This window comes from Lotus japonicus, chromosome 5 (assembly GCF_012489685.1).
Source record: "Lotus japonicus ecotype B-129 chromosome 5, LjGifu_v1.2".
Taxonomy (NCBI): Eukaryota; Viridiplantae; Streptophyta; class Magnoliopsida; order Fabales; family Fabaceae; genus Lotus; species Lotus japonicus.
The window spans coordinates 48,852,795-48,874,416 of NC_080045.1; the positions used below are offsets into that span (position 1 = coordinate 48,852,795).

Genomic DNA, 21,622 nt, shown 5'->3' on the forward strand with positions numbered 1-21,622 from the left:
TTAAATCTAATATGCTGGAAAACAAATTTATAGAATTTATATTACTTTTTGTATCTAATCTAAAATCTAAAACAAATATATTACTATAGATTTGCTGGAAACTACATAAAAAGTATATATTTTAGATTAGATTTGTTAAAGATTTTAGATATTAGAATAAATTTAATATTCTAAACTACATAAACTTTCGGTTTCAGCAAATATTTTATGCACTTAATTTTAGCAATATAACTGAAACAGCTATAAGAATAACAACTATAATTTTAATCACGTTAGGAGATGTCTATAAGTATGTTAAACAACTACTTAACATGTTATAATACTCATCAGTCACATACTCACAATTATAACCCAAATATAAATTGAACATATCGATACAGGTCCTTTCTCTCTTGCAGGTCTTTCATCAGCTTCTTATAATGATTTTCTATGTACTGCTTTGCAACTGCAACCTTCTTTTTGGTCACACTTGAAGGTGCTTCTTACTTCTGTCAAACAGGAAAATAAATGGCAGTGAATTAATGAGCTTAAGCAGTTTTAAGGAAGTGATTAAATTTAACAGAGAAAAAATGGAACAATATACCATAAAGTTCAGAAAATGCAAACAGCCCTTCAGATTACAATAGTCCATGCAATTACAATATGAAAACAAATAACAGCCTTTGACTAGATACATTTAGCAAAACTGATGAGAATAGAAAGTGAGAGAATAAAGGTTGTACCTCCAGCTGCACATTTCTCTGCATTTGAAGACCTTCATCATGGTTAAGACCTGTTCATATAAGATGCAAATTATTCATTTAAATGGGAATAAAGTAAAGCCTGATTAAATTAATTTGCAATCAGTCAACCATGAATGAAATATGAACAATATATGTAATAGAAAGCACTGAAAAAAATAGGGCAGGAAAAGCTGAACAGAAGTGTCATGAACTCAGAAGCTGAAAGAAACCCCGCGATTAATATTTGATCTGAGAATATTCAGATAAGGAACCTGCGACATCAAATCAACCATATATGTTATACATGTCATAGTTCTAAGAAAGTAAATAGAGTAAGAGAAATAGAGAATGTAATAGTGAAGAGCTGCAATTTACTCACACTCAATGGTCATCTGTATCACTGTATGTAACCATTCCAGCAATGGCTCTTGTGCTGGCCCTAGATGTTTTCCGCTAATATATTGTTGCAGAGAAGCATTTGGCCTGCAGCAAAAGAGAATCTCATCAAGGCATAAGAGAATGAGGTCCAAGTTCTCAAGTGCCTCTGAGGATCAAGGTGGACAAAAACAAACTTCCATTTAAAGAATAACATGGATAAAATGAGGAAAGAAACTCACACACGGTTGTGAGAAATTAAACAAAATTGAAAACGTTGCAGAGGCATAAGGAACCTGTCAGCATTAGTTATATAATAAAATAAGAGATGTGGGGTAAAAGGGATATTGGAATCATGTACAGGAACAAACAGTCAAAGAAACTTTGCAATAATTAACAAAAATCAACTCGTAATTACCAACAGAATTGCAAAAGTGCCAGGAGGTCCATGCTATGCTGTAAATGAACATCTGCATTCCATTCAAAATTGTTAATTTAGAGCTTTAATTATAGATGGCCTTTTTATGATTTCACAAAAAGAAAAATGCTTACATGTACATAGTGAAAAAACAGTCCAATTGAAAGCAGCCTTGCCTCATTCAAAATAGGAACCAGAACGGGCATAAGAAAAAGCTGTGACCATCAAAGTTTAATAGTCATATGCACAATAAACTCAAAGAAACTGAAGATTGATAACCGGATAAAAGAAAAGCCAAATTCATCTGACAACCAAAATATAGCCACATAAAACTTACCTGCGACACAGTCCCAGCAATCCTGTTAATAACCATCAAGTCAGCAAAGGCTTGGGAGCAATCCACTCCTGCAATGGCAATAAATTGATTTAAAAAATTTGGGGGTTTTCAACAAAATCAAAACTTTCGCAAGCTTAAACAAAACCGTGTTCCTGGGTCGCTTACAAAAAGGGAAATTGGGACTCATCGTCGTTGGTGGAGGAGAGGCGTATGACGTAGATGATAACCTCCTTATCGTCGTAGCTACGCTTGAGGACAGGGCCGTTGGAATCCAACGCGCCATTCACGATGCTGAATGGTGATGGAGGACTCACTCTCTGCCATGGAAAGCAAACAATCAAATTCAAATAACGCATCATGTCACTCCAATTGAACTGAATTGAATTGAAAGAAAGAAACCGGCGAAGCACGACCCCGAGGTTGGAACAGATTGGGGAAGAAAGGTGGTAGGTGCGTAACAAACTCAATATGAAGAAGATGATGAGCCGTGCAATTGAAAAGATATGGTGAGCCTAGCAATTAAAAAAAGAGGGGATGCAAAGTATTAGGTTTAGTTGTTAAGGAGAAATGATATAATTTTCAATTGATATATGTTTTAATTTTATTTTAAATTTATTTTTAGAATATATTGATTAATTTTTATTGAATTTTCGACTTTTTTTTAATTCGGGATTTTATGAGTTTTTATTGTGATTTGCTAGATTTTGTTAGTTTTTATCTATCTTTATTTAATACCATTTTTAATATTAGATTTGATTGAGATTTAGGTTGTTTATTTCTTAATTTTATTTTAATTTATCTTATTATTTATTTTAAATCCAGAAAATACTTTATTTTATTTTAGATTTACTTTTAGAGTATATTAATTAAATTTTCTTAAATTTTTGGATTTTTAATTAATTCAGGATTTTATGAGTTTTTATTGTGATTTGCTAGACTTGGTAGTTTTTATCTATCTTTATTCAGTGCATTTTTAAATTTTAGATTTGATTAGGATTTATGTTGTTTATTTCTTAATTTTATTATGGTGTTCTGGTGAAAAGCATTAGGTTTAGCTGTTAAGGAGAAATAAGGTAAGGAAAAATCAGGGCACATGTGGCAAGTGGGGCCAAGGAGAAAGAGCTACCGTGTAAAATATTAGGTGAGAATTAATCTGGGAGCGACACGTCACTAACTTGGCCTGTGAGAGCGACACGTCATGCTAGAAGTTGTTCTTTTCTAATATATATTGATATTGATATTGATTGATTTGGAAAAATGTGTTTAATTGACTATTGAATAATCTTTTTCTTCACAGAAAATCAAGCACACACTAGCTTTGCTTGACTCTTTGAGGTATAAATGATACATAAATTTTTGTCACTCATCACAAACCCAATACATGAAAAATGAATCTCATCTCCAGTTTACAGCAACACAACATCATGTTTCTGCTTTGCCACTTACTTTATGGGCAATCCATCCAAGACCATCGTACAACCCTTCTCCAGAGAGGGCAGAACAAGCTAGTATATGCCAATCATGATCCTTGATGCTGTGAAGGGATAGTGCATCTGTGATCTCAGCAGGAGTCATAGCATCCTTGATATCTTGTTTATTAGCGAAAACAAGAATGACAGATTGCTTTAAATCTTCATGCCCCGGCAACCTGAAAAGTTCATCTTTCATGATAGAGATCCTGGCTCTATCGCTGATGTCAATCACTGCAATTACAGCATGAGTTCCACGGTAATATGTTGTCCACGATGTCCGGAGCCTTTCTTGTCCGCCAAGATCCCAGACCTGGGATAAATCACAAAGTAGAGTAACACCCCATCCTGCACATTAGTAAAGGTTGGAAAGATTCCATACCAAATGTAGTGTAAAAACACAAGTGCGAGTTGTTATCAAAACTAATCCCTTCACAAGGAGCGATGAAACAAAAAATCCAGCAAGCAAAGCAGTTTGTATAAGGTTAAAAATGCCTGCCCTCTAAAGAAGAAAAGTTGAAACACTTATACTAAGGGACTGTGTGGAAGAGAATATATGAAATCATCTTATAGCATAAACGTTTATGCAAGAATTTAAGATAACTTATGTTAATAGCTTATTGCTTACCTATAAGTTATTTTGATCTTATTTTCATAAGTTGTTCATATTAGCTTATGAATAAAAGCTTAAGCTTATCTATAACATATTTTCAGCTTATTTCACTAAGAATCTCAAATTAGCTCATGAATAAACGTTTATTTTATTGCCATAAGCGCTTAAATAAGTTGTTTACCCAAACACACCCTAAATATTTTTAACTAAATTTTCAGCCCCCCAATACAAAACAAGTCCCTATCTCTCTAGGTAGGATCAGTTACACAAATCAACTGAAAGAGTGTTTGGATTAGCGGTGTGAAATTTACTAAGTATAACCTTGGCACATGAAGAATAAATACAAACATATAATATAATTATAAGTGAATTTCAAGCCCCTGACATTGCACTCACTCACTCACTGTCCCATAAAACAAAAATAGCAGGTAAGAAAGCAGAAGCAAATTATTCACTCACTGTCTCAGAAATGAAAGAACAGGGAAATGAAAAAAAAAAGAAAAAAAAAGAACTCACTACAGAAATAGAAGGTACAGAAGCAAATTAACAAACAAAGAAGAAGGAGATGAAAACGAACCGGGAAGGAAGAAGGAGATGAAAAAAAAAAAACAGGGACAGGGAAAGAACACGAACGAAGATGCTTGCTTACCCAAAAGTAGAACACGAACAGGGATGGAGAAAGAAGGAGACGCGAGACGGCGGCGCGCACCCTTGGACGGCGGCGGCGGCGAGAAGAAGAACACGCAAGAGAGGAGAGGAACGCGAGAAAGAAATATGAAATTAGGTTTAGTTTTGGGGATTTTTTTTTTAAAAAAACCTTGACTCGGTGACTCGGTCATGACTCGCGAGTCTACCGAGTCTGACCGAGTCTTGCCAGAAAACGAGTCTGGCAGCGAGTCCACCCATTTTCCCTATGCAGACTCGCAAGTCTACCGAGTCAGCGAGTTAACTCGCGAGTCTGACAACATTGGTTATCCCCATACACAAAGCAAATGGTAGATGACGGGATCACCCCATGTTAGCACAAAACCTAGCATTCAATTCAACCACACAAAAAGCCAAATGGTAGTTGAAGTAGCAGAGTATCAAGGGCACCGAGCATTCTTGTAAAATAAAGACATCATGAGCAACTCCAAGTATCTTCAAAACATAATTTCGACGAAAGACTAACAGGCGAACATATATTATGGTAAAAGTTTTAGGAAAACAGAGGATAATTTCAGTATAATTAAATTAAACTTCCATTATGTTTGGATCAGGCTTGTTAATAGCGCGTCATAGTGGCACAAGAGCATTGTAGCGTAGTGCCTTGAGACTTCACCGCTACTCAACTATTCACCGTTATTGTCCGTTATTTACTGCAATAGCACTCGAAATAGCGTTTTTTGGATACCCTGGTATGGATACGCTAAAAGAGCGTATTTGATTAATCACTGAAACGAAACGAACCCATCTATCAGGAAAATGGGTATTTGATTATCAACCAAAAGAGCATGAAACCAGTGTTGTTGGGTCAGTGGCAAGTTTAGAAATTGATGAAATGTGCGAAAAAGCATGAAGAAGAACGAAAAAAGTGATCGAACCTGACACTTGCTATGTTTGTAAATTGTAAGGAGAATGAGAGTTGGTTGGAGTGGTTGGAGAAAGGGGTGAACTGGAAATTCTGAAATCGTGGGAGTGTCTCAATATTTGCTTCTTCTTCTTTTACGTTTTATCACTCGCTCAGAAATTCTATAAATTAATTTTTTTTAGTTAAGTATATTCAAAAAATGTATCTAAAAAACATTTATATGTGAATTTTTTTAAAAGAAAATGATATATATATATAGATAAAGGTACAATTTTGATAGTCAATGTAGGATAGTTCAAGTGGTAGGAGCTGGGGACATATGAGTTGGGTAGGAGAGGTCCAGGGATCGACTCCTGGCGGGTGCAATTTATCTTTCCGATGTACAAAAAAAATGTACAATTTTGATAAAGAAAATAACCTGAAAAATCGAAAAGCCTTGAAAGGACTCATCAAACACGAGAAAAGACCCCAACAACCAAAAATCTACCAACACATGCTTCAACACAAACAACACCTAAAATACCTAAAAGACAAAAACCAAAGACTACGCCAACCACCGTGATAGACCTCTGTTTGGCAGCGACATATGACGAAAAGTTCAACCAGAGAGGGACCCTATCAAGCCGCACAAAACTACCAAAAACGACCCAAAGCATCCACCAACACCAACGACTTCACCTCAACGGAAGCAAGCAATCGCATAACAACCCTACAAAGCGACCCCAACCAAGCAAAACCATCAAAAAGCAAACATGGGTGCATACCCCACGAAAAAGAGAAGAGCACAGGCTCAACCAAACAGGAACATCTCAACCGCAACTCACGAAAAAGTTCACCATATGTGAACATTTTTTTGGTACAAGTTTATATGTGAAATTGATAATATATGTCCTGACAAAATAACTATTTTTTTGTTTTCCGATGAATAAAAAAAAAAGTTTTGCTTTTCTTTAAAATTGACTAAAAGAAAAATCTAAGATGATTCAAAACATAAAATTACCTTCACAAGCAAAGTTTATGAGAGTTATCTCAAGTGGTACGAGTTAGAAGATATAAGAGTTGGGAGAATGAAGGGTAAAGGGGCAGAATTCAAGCTTTGATAGATGAGCTAATTTACCAATGGGTGTTGAAACTAATCTTTCACCTCATAACGCACAAAATGGTAGGAGAATAGTCAAAGAGAAGAATCAAGTAAACTAATCTCACACCCACAATCATCACACAAGCAAGTGTTATTTAAACTCACATTTACAATCAAACTCAAATGAAAATTGTGTTATTTAAACCCACGTTTGCAATCAAACTCAACTTAAAATGAAAAGTCACTTTTAAATAATTGAAAATATTTAGAAAAATATATTAAGTTGCATTTAACTAATTTTCCAAAGGTCACAAAAAAAATATGTATGTATTTTTTTATATCGAAAAGATAAATTACATTATTTAGTGATTGATTCTTGGACCTTCTCCTCCTCAACTCATATGTCCCCCAGTTTTTACTACTTGAACTATTATTCAAGAAAAAAGTTATTTAACCAATACACACATCTAACTTATTAAAATCTAACTTTTTTTCCTTACACATATTCTTCACAAGGAGCAATTTTGTTTGAATTAGGAATATCTACATCATGATGGGGCTAACTTTTCCAACAGAGCTTTTTTCCATCATTATATTCAAACCTGAAACTGCTTTAAGAGAACTAAACATGTACTACTTAAAGTAATCACCCGTTTTGATTTATTAACAAAGCCTTAAAATAAATATGATATGACAATATTAAACTAACGGTGTTTGAGAGAGGGGTAGATAATAGATAAATAACTAAATAGTGTCGTTTAATATGGTTGTCCAAAAAATCACTACCGACCGAAATCTGATGCATCCGACAAAACCGTCACCCGAGAAACTGAATTCGAACAACCCGTAGCCCCTAATCGGTCGATGGCGGGTGTTGGTGTTTTGATGTTCTGACTTGTCTCCTCCCTCAAAGTTTTATCTTCTCTTTAACAAAATCACAAATCTGAATGAGTCCTTGAAGGCTAGTGAAGTTTTGTCTAAGAGTTTATTCTTTCATATGAGTGAGATTTATCCAAGTAGAGTTTCATTCTACGTCCCTGTTATGCATCGTCAAGGCGAAGCCAACTTCGCAGTTCATATTTTTTTTTTGTGAATTTTTTCAGGATTAACAACTCTTATGAACTCACCCGACAAAATCGTGACCCGTGCAAACCGAACCCAAACAACCCATAGTCACTAATCAATCAGTGGCGAGTCTGGTATTTTGATATTTTCATCCGATAAAACTGACTATTTTGGCTCGAGTCCGACCGATGGACAACCCTACCGTTTAACACCACTTGTAATGAACTAAACATCCATAATGGACATAAGTCAATAAAGTGTGCATATTTTTGTTAAAGTTAAATAATGAAACTTTTCTAAAAGCTTGCAGATTTTTTTACCAAATTTAGACTTTTAGATTCACCTTTTCCTCAAATTACTAAAGAATCTGATTTTATGTAACAAAATGTAAATCTCTCCTATTTAGAACACCCCAAATCTATCCTGCATGGTAACTTTATTTCATTCTTATTTTCTTAATGACTATTGCTTGATTGAAAATGCATTATGCTGATTAGGTTCCTTATTTTGAAAAGCAAAACACAGTAACTCTTTATTCTAAGCTCAATTTCACATTTTGTTGTTTTCAAATATACTACTTTTACTTTCGATCTCAAAAACTGTAAAAACAACATCACCCGCAATCAGTGCAAATTCCAGGACCAAGAACAAATAAAGAAATTGGAAAACAACAGTAATTTTGTTTGTTTGTTTGGCTCTTTTTGAACAGACAGAGTAAAAAAAACAGAGAGTTACCATATAAAGTGCAAATAGTAAACAGAGTGAAAACAGAGTCACCCTGTTAGATTACTCAAATAAAGCCTCAAAGTTTGAAAAGTAACACAAAAAAATACCCAAAAAAATTGAAATCTCAAAAGAAAACAAGCTTTTCCCTGCACTATAAGTCAAAACAAAAAACAAGACAATTTCAACATCATCAAGACATCAACACTTGATTGAAAGTTAAAACCAAGTTGTCCTTTTTAGTGTTTTTTTACCCCAACTCTGCTCCACTCTGAATACTTCAAACTTGGGAACATCCAACACAAAAACCAGAGTTTCTTTCTCTCAATTCTTCACCAAACACACACCTGCTACCTGTCTCTGTCTCTGTCTCTGTGTTTGAAGTACAACCAAGTTCAGATCCTGGTCAGTTGTTTTCAGAACCAACCTTCTTCCATGGCCAACAACACTTGATGGGGTCCATGAAGACTTCTGGGTCATCCTTGTTTTCGTCAAACTTGGAATCTTCACACCTATTCACCTCTATTTCATAGCCTTTTTGTGGTTGAACAACTGTGTGTGTGCAAGCTAAGGATTTTCCATTCCCACCATATCTCAGCCTCAAAAAATGCAATCAGGTGGGCCTGAATCAGAAAACCCCATGACCGAACGGGCTCAGTCTCTGTCTTCTGCAGATACAAGAGGGAAGCATAGGATACATGCAGAACTGAAGCGGTTGGAGCAGGAAGCAAGGTTCTTAGAGGTAGGTACTTCAACATCAATTCTTCATATTGGAGTTTTGTTCTTTGTGTGTGTGTCGTTTTATTGTTGACTTTTTTACTTTTTGATGGCTTACATTTTATTCTACTTTTGTTATCCAGAAATGGTAAAATGTGTTGGGGAACTTTTACTCTTTTCTTCATTGTTGTGTGCTTTTGTTGGATAAGTTAACAACTTAGTTTTGTTTTTTAGTTGATTTGAGTTTGGTTTATGATGAGCATGAGCAAAGACAATTTGGGAAATTAATGTTCAGATAGTATATGTACCTGTTATCGTGGTCCTATAGTTAAAAGAGTAGTTGTTTTACTAAATGCAGCCTATTTTTCTTTTTTACTAAACTAGTTCCTTCAAAGATTTGGGACATTAATTCAGTCCTCTGAACATTTTTGTCACTAGATTAGTCTTTCAAATATTTAAAGTGACATAAAAAACTATTCAAATTGGTGTCATGAAGAAACATTTTGATGTATCTTTTGGAATACAAAAATGGCAGTTTGATCTTTTACTTTCCCCCAATGTATTTTACATAATCATACTGTCTTGGTGCCTGAAGTTTCTTCACTGTTATATATGGTTTTAAATTGTGGTCCGCAAGCGTAATTGCTGCCACGACATTCACAATCGCAGTCCTATAAGCTGTGTTTATATGTAGTTTTCTACAGTGTCAAAGATTGCATCGCAACTGCTATTTAAAAGCTTGCTGTTATGTTAACTGAATTCAGGTTATCAATTATGCTCAGTGAATAACTTAGCTGGTTATTTTGTCTTGAGAAAGATGTATGTACATTTCAGCTGAGGTTCCATCCTCTACTTCTCATGAATCCTCAATTAGGAAGCTCCATTTTGCTATGATGATGTGCAATTATGAGTATTAATCTGTCTAAATGTGTTGTCAACAACTATAGAAGCTTGATGATTTAAATGATATAACTAAAAATATGATCCTATTTAGACACCCTTACCTTTGTCTAATCTTACCAAGCTAAAACCTCTCAATATAGGTGTGGAGAAATCTAAATCATCAGATTGGGGGTTTGTCAAACAGACTGAATCAATCACTACAATGACTTTTTGAGCATTCTGTGCCTTTAAGGATACACAATTAAGCAATTACTATTGATGTTCAAAGAATTAGCAAGATATCCTGTGCTGTTATCTTCATCAACATTAATTTCCCCCCTCTGTTTTTGGTGATTTTCCATTGATGACTAATCTTGATATCGGGCCATTTGTAAACTATTAGTTAAAAAGCAGTTTTAAATACTATTATCTTGTATGACGAAAGTTTCAAGTTGGGGAATATGCTATTAAATCCTTACCTACTTGACATTATTCCATATCCAATTATCCATCATGAGGCTGATTTCATATATTGAGGAAAGAGCAAGCTTTAATTTCTCATATATGTAGGCTGATTTTTCTGTTGCTTTCAGAATATCCTAAAGTAGTTGACTATGTAGATCACTAGGAGGATTTAATTTTTTTTGGAAATACATGAGAAACTGCTTCCAGAAGCTTTTTGTTAAAGAGTCTTCTTTACTGAATACATTGTTTGATTATTTTCCCTCTTGTTTTCTTAGTTTTCAGGTAGAAATAGAATGGATGTGAAAATTTTCAGAACATAAATCTATTTGCTGTGTACTTATCAAAAAGATATAAGTTTCAGAATACCATGCGAAACTTAGCTTCGTAATCCGGTCAGGATAAATAGGCATATGTGCTTGCTGCCTAAAGAGAAAAAAGGGTTATTGTAGCACTGGATGAAAAGAGTGGTTGGAACCTCTACTAGATGGTCTTATCCACATTACCTTCTTATTTCCTCCTTTTTCGTGGATGGTGGGCTAAAATACAAGCGTGGCTGGGATTCCATTCTGGAATCAATCTGTCCCCAAAAGTGATTCAAGTGCCATTCCCATTTGAACCAAGTCTCTTGGGGGTTCTGTATTGCCTTTTTAGGTTCTCTATCACTATGCTCATATTTTCAGCGCTCTGTGGGAATAAATTGCTTAGTCATTTTGCACTGCTTGTACTACTATGCAAAATTTTTGGAGATCTAGGGAGCCATGTGGTAAGCTTTTCATAGGGAGGTTGATTGTGGTTCTAAGCCTTTCTTTTCGATGACATATATTTAATTATCGATTTCTTACTAGTGCTACATGTGCTGTAGGATCGAAAAAATATGGTGACGAGACGAGGGAACACTTAATTTATTACACACATAATATTTTTAGCTTTATTCATAACCATATTACATACACTCAACTAACACAACTCAAGCTTGCTGAAGCTTACTTAATTTTTTTCTAACCTTTCTCTCTTCAGTGATTCTGTTTGCACCTTTTAAGTGCTCAGATATATGAACCTGGCACACACTCAACACACTACAATTTCTCTCACACACATGATAACTCGCTGGAGCCTTTCTCTGATTTTTCTCTCAAGCTTTGTTTCTTACTCGTCTCACAACTTACATGTATTACAACAAGCTGTATAGTATATCCTATTTATACACTTCCAAGTTGGGTCTTTTGATACCACGGCCATATTAAACTCTAGAGCTAATGACTATAGTAAGGAACCGTGTAAAGCTAGCTGTCCAACTTAATAGTTAAGTTCTGACTATGTGCTATAGAACCAAGTTTAACTTCCAACATGTGCTTTAATATTCACTGTAAAATTAATGCAGGAAGAGCTGGAACAACTTGAAAGGATGGAAAAAGCATCTACATCATGCAAAGAGTAAGCTCAAAAACAAAGCAAGAAAAAAAAGATTCTATCATATATAATCAATGTTAGTGATTAACCAATATTAACTTAGAATTTCCATCCTGTGTTTTGTTTTGATAGAATGCTCAGTAATGTGGAAACAAGGCCTGATCCTTTGCTACCGTCGTAAAATCTCTTCTCAAAACTTTCTTTTTTGCATCACATGTTATGTTGGATATTTTTACAAAGGGCGCATTTTTCATGGTTTTACAGAACAGTTGGTCCCGTAAATCCTGCATGGGATCGATGGTTCGAAGGCCCCCACCAAGATTCCAAAGGCTGCTGCAGATGTTCGATTCTCTGATGATCAATACCCCTACCCTCTCTTTTTATCCTTAATCCCAGATTAGAATAGGAAATTTGTGAGTTTTGAAATTATATTGTTAATTGGCATTTTTTTATGAAATGTTTCCTTGTTCAGATGACAGTCACAGCAAATACATATATTTTATGTTTCAGATAACAGCTTAACTGCGCAGATGATGATTACTAAACCTTTGTCAATGATAGTCAATACTCAATAGTCATAGAACATTTTTCTCTCTCTTCGTTAAGTGTACGGTATTTAAACATTTTCGTCGAGGTCCTACCCAGCTCGAACCGAATTGCCTCAGTATAGGATACCAGTGGTTTAAAATGTCGTCCAACTTTTAATGGACTGCTGGAGCGTCTATTGATTCATGATCATGACCATCAAAGAAGTTTGAATGAAGACCTGCAGGTAACGAATCAAACTTGGTATCGTGGGTTCTTTTAATGAGTATGTTTGTATAAAGTTTTATAGATGATGAAATAGAATTCAGGGAGAAATTAAAGAACGGAATGATTAATTTTCTTTGTTTGAAGGTTGTATAAGAGAAATGTTAATGTAACCACAGAGAACCTAGATCAATTGGTGCAGGTTGATTTAAGTTAACAGTTAACTAGAAAAATTCTCATATTTGAGGTATAAGGCTGTAGTAGGCTCAGAGGGAGAGCTTTTGCTACTCTCCTCGAAAGGGTACTGATTTGTACCAGAGTTACCAGGATCCTGTCAACGGAGAAGGAGCCTCCATTAAAAACAATACAATTCCAAGCCTCCTACAAGACATACACCAGCATGATAAAGAGCTCCAGCACCTCTAGATCATATCTGAGAAAGAAATGCAGTACAAACTCATGAAAAGTGAAAGGAAAATCAAGACGCAACCCCAACGAAGGTGCAAACCATAGTCTCTTCACCACTTGACAAAACAGAAGAATGTGCTCCACTGTCTCAAAATCAGCACCACAAACTGGATGTATAGCTTGGATCAAGGTCCATGCCACGCCATTGTAACACACTAGGACAAGAAGAAAATTGGAACAGGCTGGCCACACAACCTCCTTACAGTGAGAGAAGGCTGTCGATTTCCAGATTAAGTTCCATACACTCACAGGCACAGAGAGCCAGAGGACGAGGATGGGAGCTCATACCCAAAGCTATAGGCCTGGAAGTGTACCAACCATCTGAAGTTTCAGGCAGAAAACCAGATTTTCACACATCTGATATGGAAGAGACACGCTTAAAATTTGAGAGGCCGAAGGTGGGAAAAAAATGGATTCAACAAGAGGAACGTTCCAACTTCCATCCACCGTGAGCATGCATTAAGTCCGCGACCTGCACAAGCCTAGGCTCCTCCAAATATTAGTCTTTAAGCCTTTGCTAATTCTCCAAGCTCCTCCCATTTCTAACATCCACCTAGCCTTCAAGATATATGCTTGGTCTATAACTTCTTTTAGCACTAAAAAGGTCATCGTAGGAAAAATAGTTCGCTTTGAAAATCTGGCTAAATAGAGACTCCAAAAAATTGAGAATTCTCCGCGAATTCTTAGAACAAGAGTCAAATGAAAAGATTTAAAATCTTTGAAATCAATACCCCATTCTGTTTTAGGGTGACACCAACTCTCCCACTTTGCCCGATGCAAGCTCTTTCCAATAACATCTCTACCCAAATAAAAGTTACTGATCATACTCTCAATCTGAGAATAAAGACCATCCGGAAACATAAAACAGGACTTGACATAGGAGAGAATTGCTTGAACGGCAACTTTTACAAGAACTTCCCTACCTACCCTTGAAAGTGATTTTTCATTTCAAACTCTTAAACTTTTACATAAACTCGTTCATGAACAAAATTGAATATTTGAGTTTTCTACTCCTATGCCCAAATATTTGTGAAAAACTTATTATTACTTTAAATTCATTTAGTGGCTCTTCACTTAAAAAAAAAAAACAAAATCATAAGATCGCTAGCACCTTTAGTGAAAGAAATATTCTTTGTGATATAATATGAAAGAAATCTTCAAAAGCTTTTCATTGTCAAATTTTGAAAGTACATGGACTAATCTCAGAAAACAAATATAAATAATGAATATGAACAAATCACCGTCATTCAAAGACCGCGTTTTGAAAGCGTCGACGTCGTTGAATACTAGAAAAATAATGTACTCTTTCATCTTCGTAATATAGAAATGGTCAGGAACAGAAAAATGAGGTACAACTTTAAAGGATGGACTCAGAAAAATAAAATTAAAGGAAGCAAAGAAAGGTTCATCTAGTCTTGAGTATATCCCTTCCAATGAAATCATGAGATTTTCATATAAATAAAGTCACCTTTAATTTGGGCTACTCTTAATGTAATGTCTTATTAGAGTTTATGAAAATTAAAAAAAAAACAAATAAAAAACAAAGCAATCAAAGTAGGGTACCCCCAAGATCTTTATATGACTAAAGCAACCTTTAATGGGACTTTTTCAAATTAATAAAAATAAGAAATATATCAAGAAGGGAGAAAAGACATTGCAAGAAACAGCAGGCAATAAAGAATCAGGAATGGATCCTAGTGCTGTATAGTAAAAAGAAATTTTTTTTTTTGTACATCGGAAAATGTAGTAAAAAGAATTGAAGATGAAATTTTAATTTTTGTTGGCTAATTCAAGTATTACTTTTAATTAAGTTTTAAGTTTGTTGACAGGGTATTTTTTAAATTTAGGTCATTTTGTAAAAAAAAAATATAATATTATTCGATAATTAATTCATATTTATAAGAAGAGCTAGAGTTACAATAGAATATATTGCATATATTTATTTCACTATTTAATTAATCAACCTTTTCAAAAAATATAATAATGAGTAGTTTTCTTAAACCTAAATTAAGAGCTTATCTTGTGCAAAAGGAGCTCAGAGTAAAAGTTCATGACTCACTCTTGAAAAGAGAATTAATAGACTTAACTGCATTACTGGTCCCTTTAGTTTGTCCTAAGCATGAGTTTGGTCATCTAGTTTTTTTTTTCTAATTAGGTTTCTCTAGTTTTAAAATTAAACAAACTTGATTCATAAAATTTCATAAAAATACACTCACTAAATCTTCATTTTTTAAATATATTTTAGGGTTTATGATGAAGTTGATATATATGTGATACAATTTTAAAAGTTGAAAAAAAAGAAATTAATTAGTTAAAAATTTAAAAGTTTTTTTATGTAGAGTCGAAAGAGGTTGAAAATTGTGATTTTTTAATTTTTGAATGAAATTTAATATTGCGACTAGTGAGACTTGATGGTAAAAACGTCTAAAATGATTAAATTGGTTTTAACTTGAGAAAAGTTTTCTTAGAATACAAGAATTTGAGAATTGTAAGTAAAATATATAATAATGATAAAGAGACTTGATTTGTAATAATTACAATGTTGAGGGACTAAATCAGCTGTAAAAAAGGAGAGGGAATAAAATTACACATGGACCAAATTAAATAAGGAGATAAAAAAATGTTGTTGAGCCAAATTATTACATCAGCTATATATGATTATTCACACTCTCACTTCATTCCAACATTCATTTTTTATTTATCTCTTTTTTCTCTTTCAATCATATATATTATTCATCAAATCTCTACTTTTTCTACCTCTTCTTTCTATATTTCTCTTCTCTCAACTTTATTTCCACGTTTGATCGTGAATGAAACTATATTATCAGAAAAATATTATCTTCACATTTTTCCACCTTTTGAAATAAATAGAAATAAAAGTGAGAAAAATGAATAATACGATAAGTGCTATAACAAAAATAAAGAAGTTAGGAAAAAAATCAGAATGAAAATGAGATGTAAAAATAGGTGTTATTATTATCATTGTCATTACATAGAATAAAATTTGGACGTAACCTTATCATGTGAATATCTATCACGGACACCGATTCCTACGGCCTCCAACGCACACGCACGCAGGAGACAACGCGTATTTAGTTTACATTCTTGAACCGCGTTGACAGTGAGTTGATGTACACAAATTTCCCTTTGTTGTTTTTAATTTTCCTTAGTTCACCAAAAAGTGTGAGGCACACATGACACATGCATACATGAAGAAAAGAAAATGTTGATTATCGATGAGTTTAGACACCAAGAATGAAATATGAAGAGAATTGTGAAAGGGTGATAACATGAGATATATCATATGATATGATACATAATGATAATAGGATCTTAATCGTTATCATAAGTGATTAAAGAAATTGCATTCGTATCCTAGTCCTCTCGTGCAAGCAATCCAATCTCAGCGTGGTCTTTGGGTGTGGAAATTGGTGAGAATTTAATACACAAAACTCTAGCTACTCTACACACCTCCCCACACTCCATGGTCCATACCCTTTGATTTTGAATTAATCGCCTTCTGTTTTTGTCCCCTAAACATCCAACCCTTCCAGCTGTCTATATTATTTTTCACCCCATCATCATATATTAATGGAATTGAAAATTATTCTTTGTACACCATTAAAATGTAGACAACTAGAGTATAAGAGCATCTCCAATGGGTTGCTTAAATTCAGTTGGCAACTTAAGCAATGTTGCTTATTTTGGAGCACCACTGGAGCAACATGACGTGACAGTTGGGTTGCTTAAATTTAAGCAACGGTTGCTTATTTTCTCTCTCATTACTTTTTGACTAAAAAATCATATTTTCTCTTTCATTCATGTACTTGTATAGTGTCATTACCTTGAAATAATATAAATATAAGAGGTATAATGAGACCCAACTAAAAGTAAACTAAGCAACCGTGGTTGGAGCGAATTCTCCTTGGGTTGCTTAAATCTTATGTGTCAGTCTGGACCCACCGAAATAGTTTTTAAGCAACCCAACTAGCAAATATACATTACATTGGAGATGCTCTAAGAAGATAAAGAGTTTGTGATGTGACATGACAAAAGTGATAGAAAGAAAAAAATAATATATGGAAGTGTTATTAATCCTTCTGTTCTTGATCTTTTGTTATTTAAGGTTATCCACATTGATTAAGAGTACAATTATTAATATATTTATTGATATAAACACTCATATTTAATGTTAAATGAGAGTGAAGAGAGAGAATGATAATTATTGGTTAAGAAATTTGTTATGATTTTGATTGTTAAAAATAAGAAGTAGTAGATGAGATATATAATATTAAATGAGGGTATACATATAATAAATTGAAGAAAAATGCATTGGATTTTGATGTACATGCATTGGAACTCTAATTAATCAAATAAACATCACCAACTATTTATTATAACAAAATCACACACGTTAACCATTGCTGTCATCCTCCACTCTCCGGACTTATATGTACCGGGTGTTTGTTTGGATATCAGTTGAAAGTAACGTGACTAAATTTTTATTTTAATTTATAAAAAAAAATTGTTCACTTTAATTTCATTTTGAAGTGCATGCTAAATGTCACATGACATGCAATTTAAAATGAAAAATGAATAAGACTCTTCTTATGAATCGTCGTGTAAATTACACTTTACAAATAGTCTAAATGTGCTTGCTATGATACCTTAAGCCAGATTAAGACGTGGTACCTAAAATGAGTTAATTCAATAATAAAGACTCGTGTATTGATTAAAATTTTGATTTTGTTCTATCATAGTAATACAATGTTCCATTTTTAGGGATGTGAGATATGTGCATTGTGTTTTCTGAGCTTTGTTCATCCATCAATCATGATCATTTTACGCGTATCTCCATCACTATCATTCGTTTCCACCACTCGTAAATTTTTCATTAAAAAATGAATTTCATGAGATAAAGTTAATTGACAAATGAAGTAAAATCTAAAAATGTAGTATTTAACTTGAATAACATAATAATAATCTATTAAATTACTTAATGCAGGTACCACACCCAAAAAAGATTCAAAATACCTTAGAATTTACCTAGTCTAAAACACTATTCTTTTCTCCCACAAATAATAAAACCACAACTATAAGAAATCTTGCTAGCTAGACAAAGCTCTACATATAGCCCAGCTAAGATTGAGCTATCCTCCACACATTGCCCTCTCCCTTGGTCTCTCTTCTTCTCTCTGTTCATATCACTTTCCTTCCTGATCAATTCAAGTTTGAAATTGAGACAAAAACACCATCATGACAGATATCTTGAGTGAAGAACAGATTGTTGACTTCAAAGAGGCTTTTGGCTTGTTTGACAAAGATGGTGATGGTGAGCACTGCAAATTTAATTTTCTTCTTATTACAGTATCTATAACTAATTTTCATAAGATAATGTGCATCTTCTTGTTACTTTGATTAATAGGGTGCATTACTGTGGAAGAACTTGCCACTGTGATTCGGTCATTGGATCAAAACCCCACTGAAGAAGAGCTCCAGGACATGATAACCGAAGTCGATGCAGATGGCAATGGAACCATTGAATTTGATGAGTTCTTGAACTTGATGGCCAGGAAAATCAAAGTAATTATGTTCCTTATTTCTTTTCCATTATAGTAGTACATACTACATAGTCCCAATACCAAAATTGTACTTATTTGTTAAAATCTAATTAGTCAAGTTCTTCTGTGTTCTGTTCCATTTAGGACACTGATGCAGAGGAGGAGCTCAAAGAGGCTTTCAAGGTTTTTGACAAAGATCAAAATGGCTATATATCAGCCACTGAGGTATACATTATATACATATTTTCATTTTTGGTTGTGCTTTTCTTTCTTTAATGGTTATGTCCTTCCAACTCTTCATTAACACCCATAAAAATTTTCTTGATATTTATTGGCAAAATTTTCAATTTCATGTAATTAAGCATAACAAATGAAGAGTCTATATCTCATTGTTTACCTGATAATTCATGACAGAGTTTTCATTTTCCCATTAAAAAGTTAATTTTAGCTACATACAACTCATCAGTACTGCAAATTTCATTTTATTAATGTGAATTTGTTATTTGATAAATGATAAGCACATCTAGGAAAGTACACCGTACGTTTCTCGTGCAAAGGTATTAGCTGTTTGATTAGAAAATGCAACGGGGTTTGACATTCATTTGAGTGTTGCAGAGAATCTACCATTTTTTTTTTATTCTCTCTCAAAATCAATTCTGGCGAGAAGTTCAAATGAGTAAATTCGGAATGTTAGAATTGATTATAAGGAAATAGAATTTGTCTAAACATGCTATTAGTCTCATATGTGATGGTAACATATTTCTGTCTTTGTGCAGTTGAGACATGTGATGATCAATCTAGGTGAAAAACTAACCGATGAGGAGGTAGAGCAGATGATTAAAGAAGCAGATTTGGATGGTGATGGTCAAGTTAACTATGATGAATTTGTCAAGATGATGATGACTGTTCGATGAAACTAAATTGGATTGAGCAGAAGATTTGTTATTCAAATTCCTTGTCTTCCAATCTCATTCCCTCCCATGAAATATTGTGTTCTTGTTAGTTTTTATTGTATTTTAGTTATGTGTACTTATTATGGCCAAGATGTGAATGACAAAACATAACCACATCATCTAATTTGATCCACTCCAAGTCTCTAACCCAACGTTATTATTCTCTTGATTATTTTGTGGAATTTTTAACAATTAGGGAAAATAGTACTGATATCAGATATCAAGTGACCAATAACAAATTATTTACTAAGTTTATGTGAGTTTTGATAGTTAATTTTTTACAAAAGAAAATTAATACTATAACTGATCATATTGAAAACTATGATCAGAAATGAACATTGTTCATGATGTAGGGGTTGAATTCTAGAATTGATTTTCAAAAATGACTGAATCAGAACTTTTACTATGATTGTAATGTTATTTTGAAAAGATAAAAAGGGTGAGCGAAGCACTTTGCATCAATGATCTCTTCTCTCCCCCATCTGTTTAGCTAGATAAACTTATATTTCAGAATTAAATGTAATGTAATTAGTTTTAAGGGATTTGATGATAAAATCTAGAGTTTCTAACAAAGTGATTACAAAATTTATTGCTACTTGAATGCAGCGACAGATCCAGAAATTTTAATTCGTGTGGCAATATACACATATAAATTTTTAGCGTTAAAAATACAACATTTACTATTAAAAGTTGTAATACACATCATAACTGTTTGCTATTAGTTTTCATATTTAGAAAACATTATATAATTTTTTCATTCTAAACACTCTTAAATATCTTCCACTTTGTATGAATAAATACGAAATCATTCAACTATTATATCAAGTGCTTGAAATTGAGGAGAAAATGATTGTATTGATGTTAATTTCATTTTGATAAATTTTTCCATTGCTAAAATCTAGTTAAAATCAACATAACCGTGACTAATTTCATACTCATAAACAATATAAAAGACATAAAATAAAAATATCAAAACTTGAAATCTAATACATTGTCACGGACCAACGGTTCAATGGAAAAAATAAAATGGAGATAAAAAAAGTTAACTTTTTAGTGGCACTAAAGGTAAAATTGTCAAGCTATGGGGGCATTTATGAAGAGTGTGGGGGCAAGATAATATTTTATATTATATAGTAGGGTTCGGCTAACATGGAGCCCGATTTTCGGGCTCCAATTTTGGAGCCCTGTGTTTGACCGGTGATCACAGGTTGCTTATTTTTTTTATTTTTTATTTTTTTCCTAATTGTCATTATGTTTTAATTAAAAAGTGTTTTGAAATAAATAATCTGACCCTACTATAATCGAATATTAGGTTTTGTTGAGGTAATGGGTATCCAATTTCAACTGTAATTGGGTCCGGGATCGAGCATCGTGGAGGATCTGCCCCATCTCGTTGGCCGCCGTTGAAGCTTAACCGCAACGGCCGCCGCTGAAGGTTGACCGCGACGGTGAAGTTGTCTGTGATGGAGGAATTTCCGGCAACGGGCATCGTGGATCTACCTACTCCATGCTCACCTCGTGAATTGCGGTACTGCACAAACTTGAATCTCCCGGCAATGATGTTCTATATGTTGTATCCATGATGTTCTATATGTTCTATGTGTTATCTCAGTCGAGTACAGGCTCAGATCTTCTGAGATGACAATCAAACGAATATTAGAAGTTTTTTGGTAGGATTTTTGATGTGTTAAGGTAGGTTGGGCTGGAAGAGGCCCCGGACCCGTATTTTTGTTAATTTGAGGACCCCCCAATTTATTCGGCTGTAGATATTAAATTTATTTGGGCTTGCAGAGGCCCGAACCCGTTTTTTTTACTAGGTCTGTTAAAAGTTAAAAGTAATTTCTGTTCGTAGCACCTATGTGTCATAGGGACCCATGTGCCATAAGCAGACAAATTTTGTATCCACTATCATCTCCATTCCATTGCATGGAAAAGTAGATTCAGATGTTGACACATGTCCCCACTAACCCCAGTAACCATCACATATGAGTATATGACCAGACCCCAACTAGTGTTTGTATTATTGTTTTCCATGGTCATGGT

General features: G+C 33.9%; 2 protein-coding genes across 3 annotated transcripts; both read left to right on the forward strand.

Annotated features, from left to right (window-relative positions):
- Positions 1–8,579: 8,579 nt before the first annotated feature.
- Positions 8,580–12,444, forward strand: LOC130718941 (guanine nucleotide-binding protein subunit gamma 2-like). Of its 2 annotated transcripts, XM_057569595.1 has the most exons (5): positions 8,981–9,115; positions 10,713–11,200; positions 11,819–11,871; positions 11,980–12,024; positions 12,112–12,444. In XM_057569595.1, exons 2-5 carry the CDS (start codon positions 10,922–10,924, stop codon positions 12,200–12,202), a joined length of 468 nt encoding a protein of 155 aa, XP_057425578.1. In that variant the 5' UTR covers positions 8,981–9,115; positions 10,713–10,921; the 3' UTR covers positions 12,203–12,444. The 2 variants fall into 2 exon arrangements, with proteins under 2 accessions (XP_057425579.1, XP_057425578.1); XM_057569596.1 differs by lacking the exon at positions 10,713–11,200 and having other exon boundaries at positions 8,580–9,115.
- A 5,740-nt stretch (positions 12,445–18,184) lies between these two features.
- LOC130721362 (calmodulin-like protein 11) lies at positions 18,185–19,712 on the forward strand. Its single transcript, XM_057572149.1, has 4 exons — positions 18,185–18,397; positions 18,491–18,648; positions 18,771–18,851; positions 19,403–19,712. The coding sequence occupies exons 1-4, from the start codon at positions 18,322–18,324 to the stop codon at positions 19,538–19,540; spliced, it is 453 nt and encodes a 150-aa protein (XP_057428132.1). The 5' UTR covers positions 18,185–18,321; the 3' UTR covers positions 19,541–19,712.
- Positions 19,713–21,622: the final 1,910 nt, after the last annotated feature.

Coding starts and splice junctions, on each gene's coding strand:
- LOC130721362 (XM_057572149.1), top strand. CDS start 18,322: ATGACAGATATCTTGAGTGAAGAACAGATTGTTGACTTCAAAGAGGCT. Junction 18,398..18,490: donor GTTTGACAAAGATGGTGATG/GTGAGCACTGCA, acceptor TTTGATTAATAG/GGTGCATTACTGTGGAAGAA. Junction 18,852..19,402: donor GCTATATATCAGCCACTGAG/GTATACATTATA, acceptor GTCTTTGTGCAG/TTGAGACATGTGATGATCAA.
- LOC130718941 (XM_057569595.1), top strand. CDS start 10,922: ATGGTCTTATCCACATTACCTTCTTATTTCCTCCTTTTTCGTGGATGG. Junction 11,201..11,818: donor GAGATCTAGGGAGCCATGTG/GTAAGCTTTTCA, acceptor AAATTAATGCAG/GAAGAGCTGGAACAACTTGA. Junction 11,872..11,979: donor GCATCTACATCATGCAAAGA/GTAAGCTCAAAA, acceptor TTGTTTTGATAG/AATGCTCAGTAATGTGGAAA.